This window comes from Oncorhynchus mykiss, chromosome 30 (assembly GCF_057628025.1).
Source record: "Oncorhynchus mykiss isolate SJ-2025 chromosome 30, ASM5762802v1, whole genome shotgun sequence".
NCBI lineage: Eukaryota > Metazoa > Chordata > Actinopteri > Salmoniformes > Salmonidae > Oncorhynchus > Oncorhynchus mykiss.
This window is the reverse complement of record NC_143051.1, coordinates 18,564,622-18,592,302: the sequence shown is the minus strand read 5'-3', so window position 1 is coordinate 18,592,302 and position 27,681 is coordinate 18,564,622. Positions and strand designations below refer to the sequence as shown.

Sequence of the window (27,681 nt, the reverse complement as noted above, 5' to 3'; positions counted from 1 at the left end):
TCTCATCTGTGAAATTTTGGGTAAGACTAAAACAATATACCACATTACATTTTACTAGTAATACATTTATTGTTCAAGAAACATTAAAGCCCGCTCATCCGTTTTTTTTTTATAGAAGCAAATATTTTGGCTGGTAAGATATGAGTGGCTGGTATATTTTTAAATCTACCCGTCACAGTGGCTAGTGGAACCAAAAGTAAATTTTAGGCCTTGCGCCACACCCTCCAATGAACCATCAAATAAGCAACCCATCAATAAAGTACCAAGATCAAATCCTACTTCACCGGGTCTAACGCTCGTCAGATGTGGCTATTATCACAGATTATGAAGGGAAACCCAGCCGCTAGTTGTCCAGTGACGTGAGCCTACCAGACGAGCTAAATACCTTTTATGCTCACGTTGAAGCTAGCAACACTGAACCATGCATGAGAGCACCAGCTGTTCCGGGTGAATGTGTGATCACACTCTCCATAGCCGATGTGAGTAAGACCTTTTAAACAGGTAAACATTCAAAAGACCGCAGGGACAGACAGATTACCAGGTTGCCTACTCAAGAGCATGCACTGACCAACTGGAAAGAGTCTTCACAGACATTTTCAACGTTTTCCTGACCCAGTCTGTAATAACTCCATGTTTCAAGCAGACCACTATAGTCCCTGTGCCCAAGAAAGCCAAGGTAACCTGCCTAAATGACTATCCGTAAATATTGAAGCACTAACATCTGTAGCCATGAAATGCTTTGACAGGCTGGTCATGGCTCATAAACACAATCAACCCAGACACCCTGGAACCACTCCAATTCATATACTGCCGCAACAGATCGACAGGTGACGCAATCTCTATTGCAATCCACACTGCTCTTTACTATCTGGACAAAACAAACACCTATGTGAGAAAGCTGTTCATTTACTACAGTTAAGCGTTCAACACCATAGTGCCATCCAAGCTCATCACTAAACTAAGGACCCTGGGATTAAAAACCTCCCTCGCCTGGACGTCCTGATATCCTCACCTCCTGGGGGTGGCCTAAGCAACAAAATCTCAGTAGTGTGTGCCTAGTCCCTTCCTGTACTCTCTGTTTACCCACGACTGCATGGTCACACAGGATTCAAACTAGAGGTCGACCGATTAATCGGAATGGCCGATTAATTAGGGCCGTTTTCCAGTTTTCATAACAATCTGAAATCTGTATTTTTGGGTGCCGATTTGCCCAATTGTATTTTTATTTTTTTACACCTTTATTTAGTCTTTATTTACCTAGGCAAGTCAGTTAAGAACAGATTCTTATTTTCAATGACGGCCTAGGAATGGTGGGTTAACTGCCTCGTTCAGGGGCAGAAAGACAGATTTTCACCCTGTCAGCTCAGGGAACCAATCTTGCAACCTTTTAGTTAACTAGTCCAACACAATAACGACATGCCTCTTTCTTGTTGCACTCCACAAGGAGACTGACTGCCTGTTATGCAAATGCAGTAAGCCAAGGCTAGCTAGCATTAAACTTATCTTATAAAAAACAATCAATCATAATCACTAGTTAACTACACATGGTTAATGATATTACTAGATATTATCTAGTGTGTCCTGTGTTGCATATAATCTGACTGAGCATACAAGTATCTAAGTTTTATTTATTTTTATTTAACCAGGTAGGCTAGTTGAGAACACGTTCGCATTTACAACTGCGACCTGGCCAAGACAAAGCATAGCAGTGTGAGGTTGAACATGCTGGTAATAGGGGTTACGTCAATGGCAGCGGATAGTTTCAGAAATAGAGGGTCCAGATTGTCAAGACCAGCTGATTTGTACGGGTCAAGGTTTTGCAGCTCTTTCAGAATATCTGCTATCTGGATTTGGGTAAAGGAGAAGCTGGGGAGGCTTGGGCGAGTAGCTGCGGGGGGGTGGAGCTGTTGGCCGAGGTTGGAGTAGCCATGGGGAAGGCATGGCCAGCCGTTGAGAAATGGTTATTGAAGTTTTCGATTATCATGGATTTATCAGTGGTGACCGTGTTACCTAGCCTCAGTGCAGTGGGCAGCTGGGAGGAGGTACTCTTGTTCTCCATGGACTTTACAGTGTCCCAGAACTTTTTGGAGTTAGTATCTGACTGAGCAGTGGTAGGCAGAAGCAGGCGCGTAAACATTCATTCAAACAGCACTTTCGTGCGTTTTGCCAGCAGCTCTTCGTTGTGCGTCAAGCAATACTAAAGTGCCTATAAGAACATCCAATAGTCAAAGGTTAATGAAATACAAATGGTATAGAGGGAAATAGTCCTATAATAACTACAACCTAAAACTTCTTACCTGGGAATATTGAAGACTCATGTTAAAAGGAACCACCAGCTTTCATTGGTTCTCATGTTCTGAGCAAGGAACTGAAACGTTAGCTTTCTTACATAGCACATATTGCACTTTTACGTTCTTCTCCAACACTTTGTTTTTGCATTATTTAAACCAAATCGAACATGTTTCATTATCTACTTGAGGCTAAATGTATTTTATTGATGTATTATATTAAGTTAAAATAAGTTCTAACTGTCATTATTACAAATACATTTATTTATTTTAAAAATCGGCCGATTAAATCGGTATCGGCTTTTTTGGTCCTCCAATAAATCGGTATCGGCGTTGAAAAATCATAATGGGTCGACCTCTAATTCAAACACCATAATTAAGTTTGCCAACTACACAGCGGTGGTAGGCTTGATCACCGATGACGTGGCAGCCTACAGGGAGATGGTCAGTGACCTGGCAGTGTGGTGCAAGGACAACAACAACAACCTCTCCCTCAACAAGACAAAGGAGCTGATCGTGGACTACAGGAAACAGAGGTCCAAGCACACCCCCATCCACGGGGCTGTAGTGGAGCAAGTTGAGAGCTTAAAGTTTCTCTGTGTCCACACACACACACCAACAGTCAAGAAGAGGCCATGACAACGCCTCTTCCCGCTCAGGTGGCCGAAAAGTTTTAGCGTGGGCCCCCAGATGCTCAAAAAAGTTCTACAGCTACGTCATTGAGAGCATCTCGACTTTGCTGCAGCACTGCTTGGCATGGCAACTGCTTGGATTCCGATCATAAGGTGCTACACAGGGTAGTGTGTACAGCCCAGTACATCACTGGAGCCAAGCACCCTGCCATCCAGGATCTCTATACCAGGCGGTGTCAGACTCTTCTCTCTGCTAACACATGGAAAGCGGTACGGATGCAACAAGTCTGGGAAAAACAGGACTCTGAACAGCTTCTACCCAAGCCATAAGATAGTTAACAAATCGGTACCCGGACAATTTGACTAACTCATCACATATGCTGCTGTTACAGTTTATTATCTATAATGTCGCCCTAGTCACTTTATGCCATCTTATTTGTACATATCTACCTCAACTACCTAGTACCCATGTACATCGACGTGGTACTGGTACCCCGTGTTTATAGCCAAGTTATCGTTACTCATTGTGTATTGTGTACACTTGTGTACACTTTATTGGATATCCTAACAAAACAGGCATAAAAACCATATGGGAAAAATGTATGTGATGGAAAAAAGAGAGTTAACACACAAACGCTCAAATTACTACACTGCTATCACACAATTTCCAACTCTAGGGAAATCGCATTAAGACAGTCACCCCAAGTGAGTCCGACAACACAAATGTGGGGGTCTGGCTCATCATGGACTATACTGACTGTGCAGCAAGCATGTTTGCTAGGTGAGACAGACCATTCGTTACTGTTTATACAAAAACATTGTACAATTTTATTAGCTAATACATCTGGGGGTGATTGACAAAAAAAGTAGTTAAAAAAACTGCGAGGTTTGAGCTTGCACATCCACATTTCCCTACATAACAAACGTTAGCTAGCTGGTTAGCAATGCTTTACCCTTTTTAATACCGAATATACATTTTAGAAATACTTTTCCTACCTGGTCATTGTCCTCTTCAGCAGCTCTTTTCTTCACACTCTTTACTTTAGCTTTACTCATGGTGCCGTTTTTCTGTGATTCTAGAGTTACAGTAGGCATGCTTCTTGTACATCAACAGCCGACCATGTGGGATTCCGCAAGAGGTCAAAGTTGAAAGTTGAGAGCGTTTTAAAACTGCAATTTTCTAAAGCGATTAAAAACATGCGTCTGTAATTATTTCATAATAGATAATTACATAATGTTTTGGCTCAAATTAATTACCGTAAATATGCTGCAAATGTATAGGGTCTGAAAAAATTGGAGGCCAAAGTTTAAAGGTACATTTTTGTGTATTTCATATATTTTATTTCATGTTGTGTTATATTATTATATAATCAACAATAGTACTATTTTGGCATTTAATTCATGACACTTTGGTTGTCTTTGGTGGACATTTGTTTTCCTCCCTAATGAGGTCACAAAATGGCGACCACCATGCGCCTGTGCAATGGCCTTTCTCTACGCAGTTGTTTAGATTTGTCGATTTGATGGATACTTCCACTTATAATAGTTTCTCAATTAGCTAAAAATCTTCGAAATATTTTTGTTTGTGTTAAGATAAGGATAATTTCCAAAGAAATTGCATAGTTGTTACAGCAAAGATTGCGCTGTGTTTTGGATTTTACTTTCTCTGGATTTCTCATCCCTTGTTGGCTATTTTGGGAGTTTATCAACTTTTCAAGCGATTCTTGTTATTTTCGTTGATAATGGAGTTTCACGTTGGTGGGTCTGTTGGGGTCGTTGTCAGTGGGAATAACGTACCTGCATTTCTCACAAAACTTTGGACTCTTGTTGAGGATCCTGACACCGATCCTCTAATCTGCTGGAGCCCAGTGAGTTAGCTAGCGAACGTTACTAATGCTAACTAACCTACTACCTAGCTGCTGGACACCTTACTTTGTATATCGACTTGGTTCACTTTCTAGACATTTGCTATCTAAATGTCATTCAATATGTTAGCTAACTATCGGGACATCATTTAACACAGACACCGTTAACTATAACTAGCTAACTATATGATAAACCACATCAGTTAGCCAAGTAGCTAGTTAGCCTTGGTAGCTAGCTTGCTAACCAGATTATACGAGTTGGTTGGACTGAGTCAGAAAGATGTTACGAACCAGCTAGCTAGTTAACTAGCCAACTTAATTTGGTCAAATGTGAAGGTGACACGTTTGTCTGGGCAGCAACTGCCAGGGGAGCTTCGTGGCCGGTGCTTTGGTCATTCCGAGCTTCAGCTGTTGCTGGGTGTCAATTATCGTTAGCTGGCTAGCTATGTTAGCAATCCCTGTCTGCAGCCAGCTAATTTGGGGAACTCTGGACACAGTAACTAGCGGTTTGTGTCAAACAGCCATGCAAAACCAGACATTCATTGAAACTAGCTAGCATGGTTATGAGAAAAGGGGGTGTGAGAAAAGGGGGGTGTGGCTCTATAACCAATTTGAGAAATGGATGATGAATATTTGTATCATGCCGCCGTTGCATTGTCTGTGTGGCAATTTGACAGCCTTTTTCCAGACATTGCTAGCAACTATTTATTTATTTATATTTTTTATTCGCTACCCCACCATGTTAAACTAAAAGCGATGTAATCAACGGCCAATGTTTACTTTTTTAATTGGGACTATGACAATTGTCTGACAGTACTTTTGACAGTATTTCAATCTGAAGGAAGAAGCTATGGTTTGAAGTGACTGAAATTCATCAAATGTATTACAAAATTATTGCCTGATAACGTCCTATGATCTTCTGTGTAGAAAAAAAGCATAATTAACTAGGTTTCCAACCAACCTTTGTGCTAGTAATATACACAACAGATATTATTTTTTGCCAAAGGCCTGTTGGAAACATTTGTGGGTGAACTTTGCCACTGGAGACAAAACACGCTAGAGAAGGTGGAATCTTTTTGTCGGAAAAATGTATTATGTGAGAAATGTCAGTGAAAACTCTTATGAGCTGATAATATTCATCATATTGAAGTAAACTTGGAGTCACGCAATGACATGTATGGTCCTCCCACTATGATTAGTTGGGAAAGCATGCAGTTTATTAGGCTACATATTAAATGAACTTCACAGGATGGTGAAAGTGCAAGGTGATGAGCGTGATGCCCCTTTCCAATAAACATTGAGGGTCTTATTCTGGTGACATGATCATCTAGGCTTGGCTGCCGTTTGACAATCTCATCATGTAGACTATACATGCACTGTGTCTGTGAGCTGTTGGCTAGAGTGCATGTGCCAATACTACAGTGGGCATATTCGCTATTAAATGTGACCTTTTTTTGTGGGAAAACCATCAATTTTTAAAAGGTTTTGGAAATGCATTAAAGTTTATATTTTTAATCTTTCCCTACAGTGCATTGGGGAAGTATTCAGTCCCCTTGACTTCTTCCACATGTTAAATTGCAGCCTTATTTGAAAATCTACATACAACAACCCATAATGATGAAGCAAAAATATGTTTAGAAATGTTTGCAAATTTAGTACATTTATAAACTGATATCACATTTACATAACTATTCAGACCTTTTACGCATTACTTTGTTGAATCACATTTGGCAGTGATTACAGCCTGGAGTCTTCTTGGGTATGATTCAACAAGTTTGGCACACCTGTATTTGGGGAGTTTCTCCTATTCTTCTCTGCAGATCCTCTCAAGCTCTGTCAGGTTGGATTTGGGAGCGTCACTTCACATCTATTTTCAGGTCTCTCCGGAGATGTTCAATTGGGTTCAAGTCCGGGCTCTTGCTGGGCCACTCGAGGACATTCAGAGACTTGTCACGAAGTCACTCCTGCGTTGTCTTGGATGTGTGCTTAGGGTTGTTGTCCTGTTGGAAGGTGAACCTTCGCTCCAGTCTGAGGTCCTGCTGAGTGCTCTGAAGTTGGTTTTCGTCAAGGATCTCTCTGTACTTTGCTCTGTTAATCTTTCCCTCGATCCTGACTAGTCTCCCTGTCCTGCTCTGAAAAACATCCCCTTAGCATGATGATGCTGCCACCATCATGCTTCACCGTAGGGATGGTGCCAGATTTCTTCCAGACGTGACGCTTGGCATTCACGCCAAATAATTCAATCTTGGTTTCATCAGACCAGAGAATCTTGTTTCTCATGGTCTGAGAGTCTTTACGTGCCTTTTGGCAAACTCCAAGTGGGCTGTCATGTGCCTTTTACTGAGGAGTGCCTTCCATCTGGCCACTAACATCAAATCTGGATTAATAGAGTGCTACAGAGATGATTTTCCTTCTGGAAGGTTCTCCCATCTCCACAGAGGAACTCTGGAGCTCTGTCAGAGTGACCATTGGGTTCTTGGTCACCTTGACCAAGGCCCTTCTCCCCCGATTGCTCAGGTTGGCCGGTTGGACAGTTCTAGGAAGAGTCTTTGTGGTTCCAATCTTCTTCCATTTGAGAATGATGGAGGCCACTGTTCTTGTGGACCTTCAATGCTGCAGACATTTTTTGGTACCCTTCCCCTAATCTGTGCCTCGACACAATTCTGTCTCGGTGCTCTAGGGACAATTCCTTCGACCTCATGGCTTGGTTTTTGCTCGGACATGCACTGTCAACTGTGGGACCTAATATAGACAGGTGTGTGGCTTTCCAATTCATCTCCAATCAATGTAATTTACCTCAGGTGGATTCCAATCAAGTTGTAGAAACATCTCAAGGATGATCAATGGAAGCAGGACGAGTCTCATAGCAAAGGGTCTGAAATGTGCCTCCTCTGGTTTTGGCACCTGCACTCTAACCAACAGTTTGCAGATACTCTGTGGGTAGTCAAGTCTACATTATGAGATTATTCATGCAAATATTTGTATTTGTCAAGCATAGATCATCATCCCACCAGAATCAGACATTTGATATTCATTGGAAATGAGCATCAAGAACACGGTGCACTTTCACCACCCTGTGTAGTTCATCATAAATTATTTGATTTAGGTAATAAACTGCATGGTTCCAACCCCCTGTGATGGGGACATACTATTTTGTAGCTTAAACCATTCAAAAGACTGAGCCACATTTGTAGGAAGAAAACAGAAACTGCTCTGTTTATTATAACTGCATCTAGCGGCTTCCGGAGGTTACTGATGTGACCCTGGTTCAATTATTATATATTTTTCCCGTAGTTTCTCTCGCGATTCCATTTTCAAATCAGGCGACCCCACATCACCCTAGTTTGGGAAACGCTGGGATAGACCATACGGTTCAAGAGAAAATATAGTAATGAACGAAAAAATAATATAATCAACAATGGCATTATTTTCAATTAACTCTACCGCTCTTCCAACGATTTACTTTGGCACCAAAACATTAACAACAAAGACATATTGACATAGTCAAATAAATGTGTAAAAAATATATATAAACAAGGATATTTCATGCTAAAAGCCTCATATTAAACACCAATGGTATTCGCTAAGTTGGTTGTTTATATTTAGGATAATATTTTACAGCTTTGCCATTCAGTTTTAAAATCATATTATTTGATTATTGCTTATTTTACATTTGATAAGGCCACACAGAGGGCCAGAGACAATTAGACGCCTGTGATAATCTGAAGTTTCCAAAAATTGTAATAAAGTTCCAGCATCCATTTCCCAAAAATGAATAGATAGCTAAATAACAAACTAACATTCAGGCAAAACACTTCTATTCTCCTACACTGGACCATTTCACTTTTCCACTAGTTCAGCCCTTATTGCGTCATGACGCCCTCCCAGATTGTGTGAATGTCCCCAGAATATTCAGGTTATGTTCAAATAAATCAACTACATGTTGATCTACTAATTAGGATATCAATACAGGTATTGGAATGCTCTGCCTTTATAGGTTTCAGGGGGTTCTCTTTGTCTCTTCACATTGCCAATGTGGTATTTCATAATTATTCAACCTGTATACCATTGCCAGAGACTCGCCATAGTCACAGAGTTTAGTTAGAGACTTTATCAGACCCAATGTTGTTTAGCTTTGTTGTAAGCCACCCAAGGCAGCTTAACCTGATTCTTAGTACATTCTCAGTACATAGGGCCTAGCTAAGGTAAACTGGGGTTGTGCGACTATTTCTTTAACTGTTATTGTTCTTCCTTTACAGAATGGCAACAGCTTCCATGTGTTTGATCAGTGCCGATTCTCCAAGGAGGTGCTTCCCAAGTATTTTAAACACAATAACATGGCCAGCTTTGTGCGCCAGCTCAATATGTGTGAGTTGTCATTCATGTATTTGATACGTTAGGCATAGCAATGAAATCTTCATAGCAGTTTCATTTGATTTGCGTATACTTTTATGTTTCTCCAGTTTAGCATTCTGTCCACAGAACCTTCACTTATCGGTTTTGGGTGTGCGGTAGATTCTGCAAATTATTTGCTTATATTATAATGAGCCTTTAAATAGACTCAACCAAGGAATTATTTTTATTACAGGCTATTTCTCAGAAGTTGAAGTAGATGCAACCACGTTTTTTTTTTCTGAAATCCTTGAGATTTTTTTGTATCTTTGGTTTTGTAATCCATATGCATGTTATTTATTAAGACTGAAAAGGCTAGGAGGATACAGTGACCTAGAAATCAGCCTGTATTTTTTGTTTCTGAAACTTGCCTATGTAAATTTCACGTATCTCTAGTAATTTAATGATATGTCTTAGTCAAAACTGTGTTGTTTTTTTCTTTCTACAGATGGCTTCCGCAAAGTAGTTCACATTGAGCAGGGCGGCCTGGTGAAGCCCGAGAAGGACGACACTGAATTCCAGCATCCCTACTTCCTCCGCGGACAAGAGCATCTGCTCGAAAATATCAAACGGAAAGTTACCAATGTAAGTGCAAAATGATAAAGTTGATCATCATGATAGTTCTGATTCATGTATCATGCCCTTCTTCATACTCAACTCCGAACAGTCTTTTTAAATAGGCTTTACATAGCCCAAACAGTATTAATTAAGAAAGTATTACAAATATGTTACATTTATAGTCAGAACTATGTAGCCAACTCCCTGTAGAAAACACACATGGAAAGCCTCAGTAAAACTCCTCATAGAGAAACCTATTGGGATGCTCTTTAGACAGACAGCATATGCTCCCAGTGCATGGCCTGCTTGGCCTGATTTTTCTCTCTGCTCCCCTCCACTCCTGTGACAGATTGAGCTAATCTAATGGTCTCTGTGGAGCCTGCCATCTGGGGATGGGTGGATTAGAGAAAGCAGGCCAGGGAGCTTGTAATCTGACGTTGCCGGACCCTTTAATGCAGTCACTTTCTGCTCCGCTCAGTCCACTGATTTACTGCTGTTTCCATCTGCACCTTGATATAGACTGCCTCTGGCCAACTGACCAGTTCAGGCTAAAAACTGAATACCGAATCATACACTTTCATTGTGTTTCCATTATCTATCCCTCAGGGTTCAAGTCAGGGCCAAGGCCTACACTGAAGGCTTGTTTTTATCTCTTTCCCGCCTTCCTTTAACAGTTTTCTTTGCTTTAACAGTTTGCGTTAACCATTTCGTCATGTTCTCCCTCCCCCTCAGGTGTCCAATGTTAAACATGATGAGCTTAAGATGAGCTCAGACGATGTCTCAAAAATCCTGACCAATGTGCAGCACATAAAGGGCAAGCAGGAGACCATAGACTCCCAAATCATCGCCATGAAGCAGTAAGTGAAACGTTGAGGCACATTCTGATTCATATTGTGACTCATTCTCACGCGTATTGGACGGTTGACTCGACCTAACTAATAGATTGAAATGAACAAAATCAACAAAAGGTCTGACAAGTATAGTGCAAAGTATAACCCCCAAATCCACATACAGTGCATTCGGAAAGTATTCAGACCCCTTGACATTTTCCAAATGTTGTTACATTTGAGTAAGGTTGTAGCAATACCCCATAATGGCAAAACAAAACAGGCTTTTAGATTTTTTTTCTGCCAATTTATTCAAAATTTAAAAAACTATCACATTTACTTAAGTACTCAGACCATTTACTCAGTACTTTGTTGAAGCACCTTTGATAGCGATTACAGCCTTGAGTCTTCTTGGATATGACGCTACAAGCTTGACACACCTTTATTTGGGGAGTTTCTCCCATTCTCTGCAGATCCTCTCAAGCTCTGTCAGGTTGGATGGGGAGCGTTGCTGCACAGCAATTTTCAGGTCCCTCCAGAGATGTTCGATCAGGTTCAAGGCTGGGCTCTTGCTGGGCCACTCAAGGACATTGACACTTGTCCTGAAGCCACTCCTGCGTTGTCTTGGGTGTGTTCTTAGTGTCATTGTCCTGTTGGAAGGTGAACCCTCGCGCCAGATTGAGGTCCTGAGCGCTCTGGAGCAGGTTTTCATCAAGGATCTCTGTACATTTCTCCGGTCATCTTTCCCTCGATCCTGACTAGTCTCCCAGTCCCTGCTGCTGAAAACATCCCCACAGCATGATGCTGCCACCACCATGCTTCACCGTAGGGATGGTGCCAGGTTTCCTCCAGACGTTGGGTATTAAGACCAAAGAGTTCATTCTTGGTTTCGTCAGATCAGAGAATCTTGTTTCTCATGGTCTGAGAGTCTTTCGGTGCCTTTTGGCAACTTCAAGCGGGCTTTCATGTGCCTTTTACTGAGGAGTGGTTTCCGTCTGGCCACTGTACCATAAAGGCCTGATTGGTGGAGTACTGCAGAGATGGTTGTCCTTTTGGAAGGTTCCCCCATCTCTAAAGAGGAACTCTGGAGCTCTGTCAGAGGGAACTTCAGGTTCTTGGTCACCTCCTTGACCAAGGCCCTTCTCCCCTGATTGCCCAGTTTGGCTGGGTGGCAAGCTATAGGGAGAGTCTTGGTGGTTCCAAACTACTTCCATTTAACAATGATGGGGACCTTCAATGCTGCAGATATTTTTTGGTACCCTTCCCCAGATCTGTGCCTTGACACAATCCTGTCTCTGAGCTCTACCTACAATTTCTTCGACCTCATGGCTTGGTTTTCGCTCTGACATGCACTGTCAACTATGGGACCTTATATAGACAGGTGTGTGGCTTTCCAATTAATCTCCAATCAATTTAATTTACCACAGGTGGACTCCTATCAAGTTGTAGAAACATTTCAAGGATGATCAAGGAAAGCAGGATGCACCTGAGCTTAATTTTGAGTCTCACAGCAAAGGGTCTAAATACTTATGCCAAGGTATTTCTGTTTTTGTGTGTTAATACATTTGCAAACATTTATTTAAAAAAAAATAAAACAATCTTTTCACTTTGTCATTATAGGGTATTGTGTGTAGATTGAGGACGTTTTTATTTATTTCATAAATTTTAGAACAAGCCTGTAACGTAACTAAATGTGGAAGAGGTACTCGGAATACTTTCCCGAATGCACTGTAAGTTAACTGTTAACAAAGTTTCTGAATACTTAAGTAAATAAGGTATTTGTTTTTTTATTTTTTATACATTTGAAAAAAATTCTGAACCTCTTTTTCACTTTTTCATTATGGGGTATTGTGTGTAGATTCATGAGGATTTTTATTTGCTCAATTTCAGAATAAGGCTGTAACGTAACAATGTGGAAAAAGTCAAGGGGTCTGAATATTTTTCGAAGGCACTGTAGATACAAAATTGTAGAACATTTTCAGAATTGAATGCCCCTTGAACGAGCCAAAAACGTTCCTACCCCAGCTTAGCCTCTGTTCCACACAATAAGATTCTCTCTCGTTCACGCTTTGCTGCTGTTTTGCTAAATTAGCGAGCATGTATATTGTGTCCCCATAGGGCTGCCGTAGCCTAGCATGCTGCATTAAGGCGGTGTCAACCAGTTTATTTTAAGCTAGTGATTAGGCTGCTAGAGACAGAATTCCTAGAGGCCTGTCAGAGGCTGAAGTATACATGCAGGAGTCGTTGTGCTGTTTGAATCCACAGAGCTGTCCTAAATTAACACATTCACGCTATTTTGTAAAACTCTGATTAAAGGCACACATCTAGTGATGTAAAGTAGAGTTTTTAATTGTGGTAGAACTGCAGCTGTGGAGAGTTGGACCTTCTGTTTCTAGTTTTTACCTGGCTGTGGTTTAGGATAGGTTCAGGGTTACTTCTATGTGTTACATCATGGCAGGGTAGCCTAGTGGTTAGAGTGTTGGACTAGTAACCGAAAGGTTGCAAGTTCAAATCCCCGAGCTGACAAGGTACAAATCTGTCGTTCTGCCCCAGTTAACCCACTATTCCTAGGCCGTCATTGAAAATAAGAATTTGTTCTTAACTGACTTGCCTGGTTAAATAAAGGTAAAAAATGTGTACCTTTTCTGGATTTCTCTTGCTAACTCATTATGTAATTGCCATGTTTGACTTGACAATGGAGTAGGCAAATGCACAAACCAATCTGGGACCAGACTACATCAATTGTGGTTCAGACTGAGTTCCATGTTTGTAGCAGTAATGAATTTCGGATAACTCATTGAGTTGCATGGTTAGTTAGCGTGTCTACTCATTATAGATGTCTTGATGAAATGGGGTGCAAAGTTAAGTTCCCATTTTGTAACAGTTATAGGATAACCCATTGGGTTGTGTCAGTGCGCCTAACTCTGGGACAATATAATGGTGTTTCATGTTTCAGGACGCTTAGTCACCATTCTAAAACCGAGTGGCTCCTGTCATGCAGCTGGGATGATGTGGCTAGGCTGCACACCAGCTGCCTTTAGGCCGTCAGGGTGCTTGTCAGGCCCCACATAATTAATACAATCCTTCCTCCACACACACACAGACACACTTAGATTCTCCAGCTGGACCCTTGGACTCTTCATTGCCGCTGAGGGCTTTCTCTCCTGTCCCAAACATATGTTCACAAACCAGACTTTTTCTTCATGGTACCTGGATGCAATGCGCAGGGCAGTTTTCATTATGACCTTATTCATCCTGTCCATCGGCATGACATTCTCTCTCCATGTCTCTCACCATGTCCTCTTAGAATAGGAGAGTGCAAGAAGATGTGATTATTTATCCAATCTATTTTATCCAACTTGCCTGTTCGATCCATACCTTCAAATTAAGATGTATCACTCAAACGATGTGGGTGGCTCTCAATAAAACGAGACAAGAATCTCTCTTACTTATAAAAATGGATGCTTCTCTCTTACCATATTCCTTGTTATTTTCACACCTGCGCACCTCCCCTCTGACACTCAGAGAAATCTGACAGTCTGAAAAGTTATAGCTATGTTTCTGATTATCGGATGACTTTCACATGTTAAATAATCCCTCTAACTATTGGTCAGTGGTGTTTCGGGAGGGGTCAGTGATGACCCTATCCACTTGGAGGCATCCACACCTGCCTCTATAAACCCTGTTCATCTGCCCCACAGGGAGGTCAGCACAGACAGTGGGCTTTTCTGGCGCAACCTTATACAGGGCAGGGTGAGTTTACAAGGCAGCAAGGACCAAAGATAGTCTATAAACACAGATAGAGCACCTCTCTTTTCCATGTCGGAAGTTTGAGGGCCCTGTAGCACTCAGATGACACCCCCAGTACACACCTCCTTCAACCCTCGTTCAGTCTCTGTTTTAATACCACATCTGTGTACTGGAAGTTCCTAAGGTTAACATGCGTTACTCCATAACAATGCCAGGTTGTAAGGCCGAAGATATGATAATCAGCAAATTAATGTTTCATTTTGTCCTCGAAAGCAAGGCCTACATGTTGATTGATTTTTCAGGTTTAGAATACAGGAGTTAGATCCTAATTTGACCAGTTTAGTCGCAGGAGTAAAATATTCCTGCACCAGAAGGATTTGATTATTAATGAATACAAAAAGAATACATTTCTAAAAGGAAATTATTTTGATAGCTTACATTAGGGCTATGGTTTTTCAATGATGCCTACGGGTTACACTTGTGTGTCGTAGTGGAGACCAATATATCTATCTTGTGTTTATTAAAGGGTAGGAAGCATGCTGTCACTCACCAAAGTAACAGTGTGGTCAAAGACTTAGTAACTTAGTTGTCGTCACCATCTGGTTAAAATAACATAAAATGTATCAAAAATACAATGTAGACATTGTTAATGTTGTAAATGACTATTGTAGCTGGAAACGGCTGATTTGTTATGGAATATCTACACAGGCGTACAGAGGTCCATTATCAGCAACCATCACTCCTGTGTTCCAAAGGAACGTTGTGTTAGCTAAACCAAGTTTATCATTTTAAAAGGCTAACTGATCATTAGAAAACCCTTTTGCAATTATGTTAGCACAGCTGAAAACTGTTGTTCTGATTAAAGAAGCAATAAAACTAGCCTTCTTTAGACTAGTTGAGTATCTGGAGCATTAGCATTTGTGGGTTCGATTACAGGCTCAAAATGGCCAGAAACAAAGAACTTTCTTCTGAAACTCATCAGTCTTCTTGTTCTGAGAAATGAAGGCGAGAAATTGCCAAGAAACTGAATATCTCATACAACGCTGTGTACTACTCCCTTCACAGAACAGCGCAAACTGCCTCTAACCAGAATAGAAAGAGTGGGAGGCCCTGGTGCACAACTGAGCAAGAGGACAAGTACATTAGTGTCTAGTTTGAGAAACAGACGCCTCACAGGTCCGCAACTGGCAACTTCATTAAATAGTACCCGCAAAACACCAGTCTCAACGTCAACAGTGAAGAGGCGACTCCGGGATGCTGGCCTTAAAATGATCAACTTGGATTAGCCAACACAACGTTCCATTGGAACACAGGAGAGATGGTTGCTGATAATGGGCCTCTGTTCACCTATGTAGATATTCCATAAAAAAATCTGCTACAAAATTTCCAGCTACAATAGTCATTTATAACATTAACAATGTCTACACTGTATTTCTGATCAATTTGATGTTATTTTAATGGACCAAAAAATAGCTTTTCTTTCAAAAACAAGGACATTTCTTAAGTGACCCCAAACTTTTGAACGGTAGTGTACATTCACTCAGAAGAAACCATGCAAATGAATGCAAAAAACCTTGTTGATTGAAGTGAGCGGATTGGTTTAGAGAACTGCTTATGCTAATAACATTATTTGAGAACTGATTAGCTGGCGTTATGTATTTCCTAAACTATGGTTTACTTTAATGTAGCTATATCCTAGGTGTTGATAGCAACTGGCGGACTCGAGCAGTACTAACATAACGTTAGCAGGATAGTAGGGCTAACGTTGACAGGCTAGTTGGTTAGCAACCTTGCAAGCTGAATTTTAACAATAAAATCTAAGTATTTGCTTCTAAGTTAATTGCATGTTATTTAAACCAGTACTTTTGATGCTTATTCTAATGCAAATCCACATGTTGAATGTGGTTACGTTTATGCTACCTACCCTTTAACCTATGTAAAACGACAGTTGTTGATGTATGGCAGCAATGTAGATACATTTTTGAATGTAGTAGGATCTACAGTTGTAGGACATGTATTCTGTCTGGTGCTTTAACATTTGATCGAGGGAGAACTGCGGGTTTTCAGTGAAGTTATGTAAATCACAAGGCTCATTTGAATTTCCTGCGGCTGAGTGATCAAATTGAGATATTACATCTATAGTTTAATTTGCACTTTTTTAGAGCCACCTTAGTCAAGACATAAGACTAAAATGCTAATCAAACCCTGAAATATATACATTTATATTCTGATTATTGTGGCAGCACCAGATCATTCCTGGTACATTTCAATGTACTTGGAAACTGAAGGTGATTCTGAAATCTTCATCTTGTCATGGAGCCAGAATAATCAATCTGACATAAGTCATCAAGGTGTTGTCTAGCCTGGTTCCATAACTGTTTGCTCTGTCTTGCCAACTCCAGTGGGACAGAGACCATAAGAGTTTACAGGACAGCACAAACATATCTGGGTCCAGGCTAGGTTTTGTCTGAGTCCAGGGCATGTAATTTAATGTGAGCCATGTGTATGGACAATGGATGAATCAGGCCCATGAGCACACCCACAAAGCAGCTTAACCATAGTCTGGGGAGCCAGGCTTTAAGAGCCAGGTGGAGGGGCAGGGTCTTTATAGACTGCACTAAAAAAGCTGAATAAACACAGCGCGCTAAGATCTTTCAATAGCCATTAACTTAACAAAATAAACTGCCTCAACTATTCCTCAAATCTTTACCAGTACTGTAAAAAATCTGCTGTGCCTCGTTAGGCATGCCACAGTATGGGGGGCTCTTAAAGATTAGGGTCTAAGCCCTTGCCCTCCTGCCCTTTGCCCTTCCCCCATCTTGGCTACATGTACTGTGGAGTTTTAGATCAGTTAGGGATGACGTGCTGTTCTGAGATTGGTTAGTCATTCTTTGATTTATTTCAAAACATGCGTTGCAGCTGGTTATTAGGCTATTCAAATGATGTATGAAGAAACATCACAATGTCAAGGACTGATGTCATTGTAGCAAGTGTCCATGACATTACCCAAAGAGGATGTCATGGGTTTGGGAATGGAAGGCAAATGATTAGTTGGCCTAATTGGGCATCAGTTGAATATGCGGTCCTTTGTGGCTCAGTTGGTAGAGCATGGCGCTAGTGGGTTCGATTCCCATGGGGGACTAGAATGAAAAAAGTATGAAAGTGTATGCACTCTGGATGAGAGTGTCTGCAAAATGACTAAAATGTGTAATATATTTGCCATTTGTGGCATTCAATTTAAAATAATGATTAACTGATCTGTAAACGAGTATCCCCTTTGTCTTTCCAGTGAGAATGAAGCTCTGTGGAGGGAGGTGGCCAGCCTCAGACAGAAACACGCCCAGCAACAGAAAGTCGTCAACAAGGTAAGACAGTCACGGTACCTGCCACTGCTCTGACCACGCAGAACATGGGGTTGGGTCTTCTATGCTATGGCAACATAGTAATTAATGTGATAACATGTGGTCCTTGGTGAAGCATGGTGCTAGGGTAGTGGGTTCGATTCCACCCATACGCAAAATGTATGGCACACCTGTATTTGTGGTATTTCTCCCCTTCTCTGCAGATTCTCACAAGCTCTGTCAGGTTGGATGGGGAGTGTCACTGCACAGCTATTTTCAGGTCTCTCCAGAGATGTTCAAGTCCAGACTCTGGCTGGGCCACTCAAGGACATTCGTAGACTTGTGCCGAAGCCACTCCTGCATTGTCTAGGCTGTGTGCAGGTCGTTGTCCTGTTGGAAGGTGAACCTTCGCCTCAGTCTGAGGTCCTGAACGCTCTCGAGCAAGTTTTCATCAAGGATCCCTTTGTATTTTGCTCTATTCATCTTTACCTAGATCCTGACTGGTCTCCCAGTCCCTGCCATTGAAGAAAATCCCCACAGCATGATGCTGCCACCACCATGCTTCACCGTAGGGATGGTGCCAGGTTTCCTCCAGATGTGACACTGGGCATTAAGACCAAAGAGTTCAATCTTGGTTTCATCAGATCAGAGAATCTTGTTTCTCATGGTCTGAGAGTCTTTAGGTGCCTTTTAGCAAACTCCAAGCAGGCTGTCATGTACCTTTCACTGAGTGGCTTCCGTCTGGCAACTCTACCATGAAGCCTGGTTGGTGGAGTGCTGCAGAGATGGTTGTTCTTCTAGAAGGTTCTCCCATCTCCACAGAGGAACTCTGGAGCTCTATCAGAATGACCATCAGGTTCTTGGTCACCTACCTGATCAAGGCCCTGCTCCCCCGATTGCTCAGTTTGGCTGGGCGGCCAGCTCTAGGAAGAGTCTTTGTGGTTCCAAACTTCTTCCATTTAACAATGATGGGGACCTTCAATGCTGCAGATATTTTTTGGTACCCTTCCCCAGATCTGTGCCTTGACACAATTCTGTCACTGAGCTCTACCTACAATTCCTTCGACCTCATGGCTTGGTTTTTGCTCTGACATGCACTGTCAACTGTGGGACCTTATATAGGCAGGTGTGCAACTTTCCAATTTATCTCCAAACAATAGAATTTACCACAGGTGGACTCCAATCAAGTTGTAGAAACATCTCAAGGACGATCAATGGAAACATGATGCACCTGAACTCAATGTCCAGGCTCATAGCAAAGGGTCTGAATACTTATGTAGTTAAGGTATTTCAGTTTTTTATATATTTAATCAATAAGCAGAAATTTCTAAACCTGTTTTCGCTTTGTCCTTAATCCATTTTACAATAAGGCTGTAATGTAACAAAATGTGGAATAAGTCAAGGGGTCTGAATACTTTCCCGGATGCACTGTATATATATTATAACACTTGGATTGTGTCCTAGACTTGTTTGTCATCGTCAATGATTCTGAATGTGTGTACTGCACATATTTTTCTGCCATTGAAATCCTCGGGCCGACTAAATGTTTATTTCCTTTTTTATTTATTTTTATATTTTATGAACAGTACAAAACATACATATACCAATGACAACATTGTAGAAACATCAACTACATCACACCTCAGACCAACTAGCACCCCCATCTCCAGCGCCAGCATCACTTTCCTCCACATGGACTGAAACGGCACCATTTTGTTTCTCTCTGTATCCCACACACTTTCAATATGTAAATAATACATCATTAGAGTTTTCCATTGTATCAATGATGGCGGATTGATTTCCAAGTTTTTAGTATACATTTTTTCAAGATGAGTGACGACAAGAGAATCGTCCAACCCATTGGGTATCTCACGACATCCCTATATGGAATGTCTTGAAATATGCAGACAGACGGATTAGAAGTAAGTTTACATTGTAATATCAACTTTCTAGCTCCGCCCACAACTTCCGGAGACTATAGCATTCCCAGAGAGCATGGATTATTGAGTCATTAATAGTTTTACACTTAAGACATGACTCTGACGTTGTGCTGTAGCATTTGTGCATTTTGTCTCTTGTATAATTAACATTGGTTTATACTGGATTAAGGGTACATTGTTGTTAAATGTAATTTTGTTAGTTATGCTCCAACTCTCCCTCCATCTTGTGCCAACATCAGTTCTCCTGCAGTCTTGGTTCCAGTAGTTTATATTATTTTCTAAGAGATTGTCGGTTGGATATGCTCTCTGCAAGGTTTTGTATATCTTTCCTTATCGTATGAATACCCCTTTCTGTCTCAAATACGATTCCCTCAAGGTTGCTCTAATGTCCAACACGTTTCTAATCCAAATTTTGTGATATGTAACTCTTATGTTGCATGTATTTGATACTATCTACATTGGTCTGTCCAAAATTACTTTTTAATTCTGACATGGAAATGAATGTATTTCCTGTTACCATGTCATTTACAATTGCTATGCCTTTAGTTTTCCATGTGGACCAATTTATCAGTGAATCCTGAAAAGCTATCCAAGGAATGTTCCATAGGGTTGTGTTTTTAGGAAGTCACATTGGTTCTTGTAGAATACTTTTTATTTTCTTCCATGTTGTTACAGTGTTTTTAACTATGAAGTTGTTACAGTGTTTTTAACTATGAAGTTGTTACAGTGTTTTTAACTATGAAGTTGTTACAGTGTTTTTAACTATGAAGTTGTTACAGTGTTTTTAACTGTGAAATTGTTAGTGTTTTTAACTATGAAGTTGTTACAGTGTTTTTAACTATGAAGTTGTTAGTGTGTTTTTAACTATGAAGTTGTTAGTGTTTTTAACTATGAAGTTGTTACAGTGTTTTTAACTATGAAGTTGTTACAGTGTTTTTTAACTATGAAATTGTTAATGTTCTTAGCTTTATCCTTTGAAAATAGACATGTAAAAAATATTCTGGGAACGAGCATCCACATCTTCAATATGTACCCATTGTTCCTTTTTAGTGCGTTTAACTATATGTCACATGTAAAAGCCTTGGGTATCGAGTTTATACAATTCCAAATCTGGAAGGTTAAAACCACCCTCAGACTTAGGAAGATGTAAAAGTTTCCTTTTTATTCTATTAGTTTTATTATACTGAGCAGTTGTTGACTGCTTTTCCTTTTAATCTGCGGTCCAACTCATCCAAAACCATCTCAGTTGGTTTTGAGGTTGGTTAATTGTGGAGGCCAGATCATCTGATGCAGCACTCCATCACTCTCCTTGGTCAAATAGCCCTTACACAGCCTGGAGGTGTGTCGCTTCATTTCTGTTGAAAAACAAATGATAGTCTCACTAAGTGCAAACCAGATGGGATGGCGTTTGGCTGCAGAATGCAGTGGTAGCCATGCTGTTTATGTGTGCCTTGAATTGTAAATAAATCACAGACCGTGTCACCATCAAAGCACCATCACACCACCACCTCCTCCTCCATTCTTCAGGGTGGGAACCATACATGCGGAGATCATCTGTTCACCTACTCTGTCTCACAAAGATGCGGTGGTTGGACCCAAAATCTCAAATTTGGATTCATCAGACCAAAGGACAGATTTCCAGCGGTCTAATGTCCATTGCTTGTCTTTCTTGGCCCAAGCAAGTCTCTTCTTATTATTGGTGTCCTTTAGTAGTGCTTTCTTTGCAGCAATTCGACCATGAAAGCCTGATTCATGCAGTCTTTTCTGAACAATTGACGTTGAGATGTGTCTGTTACTTGAACTCTGTAAAGCTTTTATTTGGGCTGCAATTTCTGAGGCTGGTAACTCTAACATGCTGACCACACCGCTTGCACGCACGCGTATGTTGGTATTGTCCACCCACACCAGATGCAACCAGGACACGCAGGTTGAAATATCTAAATGAACTCTGAACCAACTATATTCATTTGTGGACAGGTCGAAAAGCATTAAACATGTATTGCAATTTAGCTAGCTAGCTTGCTGTTGCTACTGTTGCTAATTTGTCCTGGGATATAATCATTGGGTTGTTAATTGACCTGATGCACAAGGTCCTCTAATCCGACAATTAATCCACAGATAAAATGGTGAACCGAGTTCATTTGTAATTATCTCTCTTCCTTCAGGTTTCTTCTTCTTTTGACTTTTTATGGTGGTTTGCAACCAACTTTAAGGTGCATTACCACCACCAACTGGGGTGTGGACCTCAGTTCATCTTTCATTCACCCACGTGGGTATATGCTCTGAAAAACCAATGAGGAGATGGGAGACGCAGGACATCAAGCGTCACAAATAGAACCAAGTTTTATTTTAGCTCCTGGCTACGCAGACGTTAAAATATAACCAATTTCTTGGTATTTTTAGGGCTATCTTCTGTATACCAACCCTACCTTGTCACATCACAACTGATTTACTGAAACGCATTAAGAAGGAAAGAAATTCCACAAATTAACTTTCAACAAGGCACACCTGTTAATTGAAATGCATTCCAGGTGACTACCTCATGAAGCTGGTTGAGAGAATGCCAAGAGTGTGCAAAAATGTCATCAAGGCAAAGGGTGGCTACTTTGAAGAATTTCAAATTATATAAAATATATTTTGATTTGTTTAACACTTTTTTGCTTACTACATGATTCCATATGTGTTATTTCATAGGTGTGTTGTCTTCACTATTATTCTACAATGTGGAAAAATCCTAGGTGTGTCCAAACTTTTGGTACTGTATTTTTTGATAATATAATCTAGACAGTCAAGGTGAATTTAGATTTTTTTAAACAATGAATTTGATATTATGTTTGAGCAACAAAAAAACACAGCGCTAGCCATGGCAAAATGCATAGAGTTGCAGGAAATTAGCTTTAAAACTCCAAAAATGTATCTCAGCCCCATGGAGAAATGTGTAGAATTGCAGAGAGTTGGCTTAAAAATGCCCCAAAATTCTCTACACTGCCAGGATGGGGGAGCCAAAAAAAGTCCGCCGGGCAAACTGCCCATCGCCGCGCCCACCACCTAAGCCCTTTTTTGATCCAGAATCAACCCTGTACTGTCATTGCATTGGTGTCTGGGTGTATATGTGGATTTTAAATGGTCAAATATATCAACCACTCATCTCCTGCTAACTAGAGCTGGGACGATAAACCGAATGTTGACACAGACCATACCAACCATTTGCTAACGATTCAATTGATAGTTAAAGTATTCAAACTATTAGTTGACGTTATAAGGGTACGGCAATATACAAAAGTAGGCTAACCGGTGCAAATGTAATGTTAGAAATGTATACTTCTATTTATCGTGAAATTTGCCAATATCACCCAGCTCCACTGCTAACTGTGTCTGTCTCCCACAGCTCATCCAGTTCCTAGTGACCCTGGTGCAGTCCAACAGAGTCCTGGGGATGAAGAGAAAGATGCAAGTCATTTAACATAGCTACCGCACATTCAGTCAAATAGTGAACCAGTAAAGGGTTGTGAGTGTTTCACTCTTGTCTTGTGTCTCCTCTCTATGGAACTACTAAAGTCCCCTGATGCTGAATGACAGCAGCTCCGCCCACTCCTTGCCCAAGTTCAGCAGGCAGTACTCTCTGGAACATCTTCAGGCCTCTCTGCAGGGCTCGCCTGCTATCTCCGTGAGTTCAGCATCACCGGGAACCTAGCCGAGCTTGGCACCTCCCTGTGGTAGAAGTGGAACTCGGGCTGAGTGAATTCACAGTTGATGCTATTGCTTACAGCTGTACTTTACAATTGAGTTATGATATGGACAACTTGATTTGTAAGTCATGTTTTGATGTAGGCTAGTGAGGTAAGTACACAAAATGGTGACAATCTCCAGAAAATACTTCATCAGTCACAGATGGCTAATTCATATCTCAGACCTGAGGACTTACTGTAAGTCACTTTTTAAGTTTATTGGTCTTTTAACCAGACAGGGGTAAGCTAGTTCATTCAGAGGTGTGGTCGCTGGAGCGCCACTAAGAAAGGTGTGTTGTTATTGAGCTTGTGTTACGCATCTGATCTTGTTAGAGGGCCTCCCGAGTGGCGCAGTAGTCTATGGCGTCACTACAGACCCGGGTTCGATCCTAGGCTGTGACGTAGCCGGCCCGAGACCGGGAGACCCATGAGGTGGCTCACAATTGGCCCATTGTCGTCCGGGTTAGGGGAAGTTTTGGCCGGCCAGGATGTCCTTGTCCCATCGCGATCTAGCGACTCCTTGTGTTGGGCCGGGCATATGCACATTGACTTCGGTCGCCAGCTGTACGGTGTTTCCTCTGACACATTGGTGCTGCTGGCTTCCAGATACTGCAGTGTGTCAAGAAGCATTGCGGCTTGGCAGGATCGTGTTTCGGAGGACGATTGGCTCTCGACCTTCGTCTCTCCCGAGTCCGTAGGGGAGTTGCAGCGACGGGACAAGACTAATGACCAATTTGGATATCACAAAATTGGGGAGAACAAGGGGTACAAAAAAAGTATTTTAAAAAAACTAAACAATTCAACTGATCTTGTTAGGATGTCAGTACAGCTGTAGTATGTATGTGAATGTGTGTCATCTTCCCAGGCCTCAGGCGCACCATTCACCAATACCGGTCTCTTCACGGCAGAGCCGTCTCTTAACAACGGCCCCATAATCTCTGACGTCACCGACCTGGCACAGGCCAGCCCTGTGGAGGTCACTAATGAGTGGATAGAGGAAAGGTTAGTGAGCTTGCCTCATTTCATCAACCATCTGTTAAATGTGTTTGTTGTTTTTTTTGTTTCCGGGGCGGCAGGGTAGCCTAGTGGTTAGAGCGTTGGACTAGTAACCGAAAGGTTGCAAGTTCAAATCCCCGAGCTGACAAGGTACAAATCTGTCGTTCTGCCCCTGAACAGGCCGTCATTGAAAATAAGAATTTGTTCTTAACTGACTTGCCTGGTTAAATAAAGGTAAAATTAAATTAAAATAAATTCAAACCTTGCTTACATTTGTATACGATTTTCATACCTCTCTATTATGCGTGGGATTACTTTGGAACCAATTTCCAAAATGAAAATCACTTGGAGTTGATTTGATAGGCAAATAAAATCACCCGCGGGCCGCCAGTTGGGGAACCCTGAACTAAGGCCTAAAGCTTTTCCTGGTCAAGTCAGGATTCAGGAACAATTCCTGACCCCATACCAACTATCCAAGAATAAACTAAATTACCCCATTTCTCTTCCTGTCTTCAGCACGAGCCCATTGGTCCACATAAAGGAGGAGCCGTCCAGTCCCGTGTTGGAGGAGGTCTGTCCGGCCGAGGCCGTGATCGGTGGGGCAGGAGTCCAGGTAGACACTCCCCTGTCCCCCATCACCTTCATCAACTCCATCCTGCAGGAGAGCAACGAGCCTAACGCGTCCCCTGCCCCAACGACCCCTACGGAGCAAAAGTGTCTCAGCCTCGCCTGTCTAGACAAGTGAGTGATTCCCATGATGTCATCGTGATCAGGTCCCACTGCCAGTCTGTCCCTCAGTCCCTCCCACCTAGCACAGGTCAACAGATATGACCACAATGAGCCTAATTCTCCCCTTCTACAGTCGTGTTAATTTGTTCACTTCCCCTTAAAGGATTCCTTGTCAATCTAATTGCCTAAAACACACTGCGGCGATAGGAAGGCCACCCGCTGCTTTTCGCTATTCGCCATTGCGGTTTTTCCATAGCTTAAGATCCACTTGCATCACGCTAGCGTTTCATTGCCTTGATAATCAGTCGTCGCATGCCAGTGGATGTCTGCAGCCAGCCCATTGCCCTATGCTTCTCCCCATGCTCAACCATCTCTATGTGTATCACGTCACATTGCATCAAGAGGATGTGCTAGGGATTCAGAGAAGCTCCTCCACTGATGAACAGTTTAGGCAGCTGTTAGCGCTTTATGCTAGTTTAATACACACCATCGTTCAACAAGCTCTACATACACAACCCACTGGCCTTTCTCTGGTTTTTCTAAGTATACACTTCAAAGACTAGGCAAATAATTTTAAACCAAACATGGATTCGTTGGCATTTTAGACATAGTTCTGTTGATTTATTGCATTTCATCTTGGCTTTTTAGTTTTAGGATCCTGACTGTTGCTACTAACTGTACATAATAAGTTACTTGCCGTTTAATCAAACTAATGCTGTAAATCTGCATCTACAGATGTGTAGATTTATGGGCAGAGAAATGCAATTTTCAACTTTTTTTTACCTTTTTCTTTTTTCCTTTCTTGATGTCTCAGTCATTGACTTCTGTGTCACTGTTGAGATGAGTTAAAATTGTTTTTTATTTTCTAGAAATCGTACTCTCTAATGGAACCTAGACTGTACATTACATACAGTGCTTTCAGAAAGTATTCACACCCCTTTACTTTTCCCACATTTTGTTGTGTTACAAAGGGGGACTAAAATAGATTTAATTGTCAATTTTGGTGAACGATCTACTGAAAATACTCTTGTCAGAGTGGAAGAAAAATTCAAACATTTATTCATGATTAATGAAAAATAAATCACTAATATACAGTGCCTTGCGAAAGTATTCGGCCCCCTTGAAGTTTGCGACCTTTTGCCACATTTCAGGCTTCAAACATAAAGATATAAAACTGTATTTTTTTGTGAAGAATCAACAACAAGTGGGACACAATCATGAAGTGGAACCACATTTATTGGATATTTCAAACTTTTTTAACAAATCAAAAACTGAAAAATTGGGCGTGCAAAATTATTCAGCCCCTTTACTTTCAGTGCAGCAAACTCTCTCCAGAAGTTCAGTGAGGATCTCTGAATGATCCAATGTTGACCTAAATGACTAATGATGATAAATACAATCCACCTGTGTGTAATCAAGTCTCCGTATAAATGCCCCTGCACTGTGATAGTCTCAGAGGTCCGTTAAAAGCGCAGAGAGCATCATGAAGAACAAGGAACACACCAGGCAGGTCCGAGATACTGTTGTGAAGAAGTTTAAAGCCGGATTTGGATACAAAAATATTTCCCAAGCTTTAAACATCCCAAGGAGCACTGTGCAAGCGATAATATTAAAATGGAAGGAGTATCAGACCACTGCAAATCTACCAAGACCTGGCCGTCCCTCTAAACTTTCAGCTCATACAAGGAGAAGACTGATCAGAGATGCAGCCAAGAGGCCCATGATCACTCTGGATGAACTGCAGAGATCTACAGCTGAGGTGGGAGACTCTGTCCATAGGACAACAATCAGTCGTATATTGCACAAATCTGGCCTTTATGGAAGAGTGGCAAGAAGAAAGCCATTTCTTAAAGATATCCATAAAAAGTGTTGTTTAAAGTTTGCCACAAGCCACCTGGGAGACACACCAAACATGTGGAAGAAGGTGCTCTGGTCAGATGAAACCAAAATTGAACTTTTTGGCAACAATGCAAGACGTTATGTTTGGCGTAAAAGCAACACAGCTGAACACACCATCCCCACTGTCAAACATGGTGGTGGCAGCATCATGGTTTGGGCCTGCTTTTCTTCAGCAGGGACAGGGAAGATGGTTAAAATTGATGGGAAGATGGATGGAGCCAAATACAGGACCATTCTGGAAGAAAACCTGATGGAGTCTGCAAAAGACCTGAGACTGGGACGGAGATTTGTCTTCCAACAAGACAATGATCCAAAACATAAAGCAAAATCTACAATGGAATGGTTCAAAAATAAACATATCCAGGTGTTAGAATGGCCAAGTCAAAGTCCAGACCTGAATCCAATCGAGAATCTGTGGAAAGAACTGAAAACTGCTGTTCACAAATGCTCTCCATCCAACCTCACTGAGCTCGAGCTGTTTTGCAAGGAGGAATGAGAAAAAATGTCAGTCTCTCGATGTGCAAAACTGATAGAGACATACCGCAAGCGACTTACAGCTGTAATCGCAGCAAAAGGTGGCGCTACAAAGTATTAACTTAAGGGGTCTGAATAATTTTGCACGCCCAATTTTTCAGTTTTTGATTTGTTAAAAAAGTTTGAAATATCCAATAAATGTCGTTCCACTTCATGATTGTGTCCCACTTGTTGTTGATTCTTCACAAAAAAATACAGTTTT

The 27,681-nt window shown here is 41.3% G+C and overlaps 2 protein-coding genes across 7 annotated transcripts in view; one reads left to right on the top strand and one right to left on the bottom strand.

The window, feature by feature from the left end:
* Positions 1-4,166, bottom strand: part of LOC110488045 (ribosome biogenesis protein bop1) — a 179,859-nt gene extending 175,693 nt beyond the window's left edge. The window contains exon 1 of one of the 2 annotated variants that reach the window (XM_036970800.2): positions 3,917-4,166. In XM_036970800.2, the coding sequence (XP_036826695.2) occupies positions 3,917-4,015 (99 nt within the window). In that variant the 5' untranslated portion in view covers positions 4,016-4,166. The remainder of the gene's footprint in view (positions 1-3,916) is intronic. The other variant, XM_036970801.2, reaches the window with a different exon arrangement.
* Positions 4,167-4,323: 157 nt separating this feature from the next.
* hsf1 (heat shock transcription factor 1) overlaps positions 4,324-27,681 on the top strand; it is a 33,657-nt gene continuing 10,299 nt past the window's right edge. For 4 of the 5 annotated variants that reach the window (XM_090227417.1, XM_021559492.3, XM_021559490.3 and 1 more), the window contains exons 1-9: positions 4,324-4,788; positions 9,045-9,153; positions 9,626-9,762; positions 10,468-10,592; positions 17,602-17,677; positions 22,982-23,043; positions 23,152-23,260; positions 24,187-24,323; positions 24,834-25,058. In XM_090227417.1, the coding sequence (XP_090083543.1) occupies positions 4,663-4,788; positions 9,045-9,153; positions 9,626-9,762; positions 10,468-10,592; positions 17,602-17,677; positions 22,982-23,043; positions 23,152-23,260; positions 24,187-24,323; positions 24,834-25,058 (1,106 nt within the window). In that variant the 5' untranslated portion in view covers positions 4,324-4,662. 5 annotated transcript variants of the gene reach the window in all.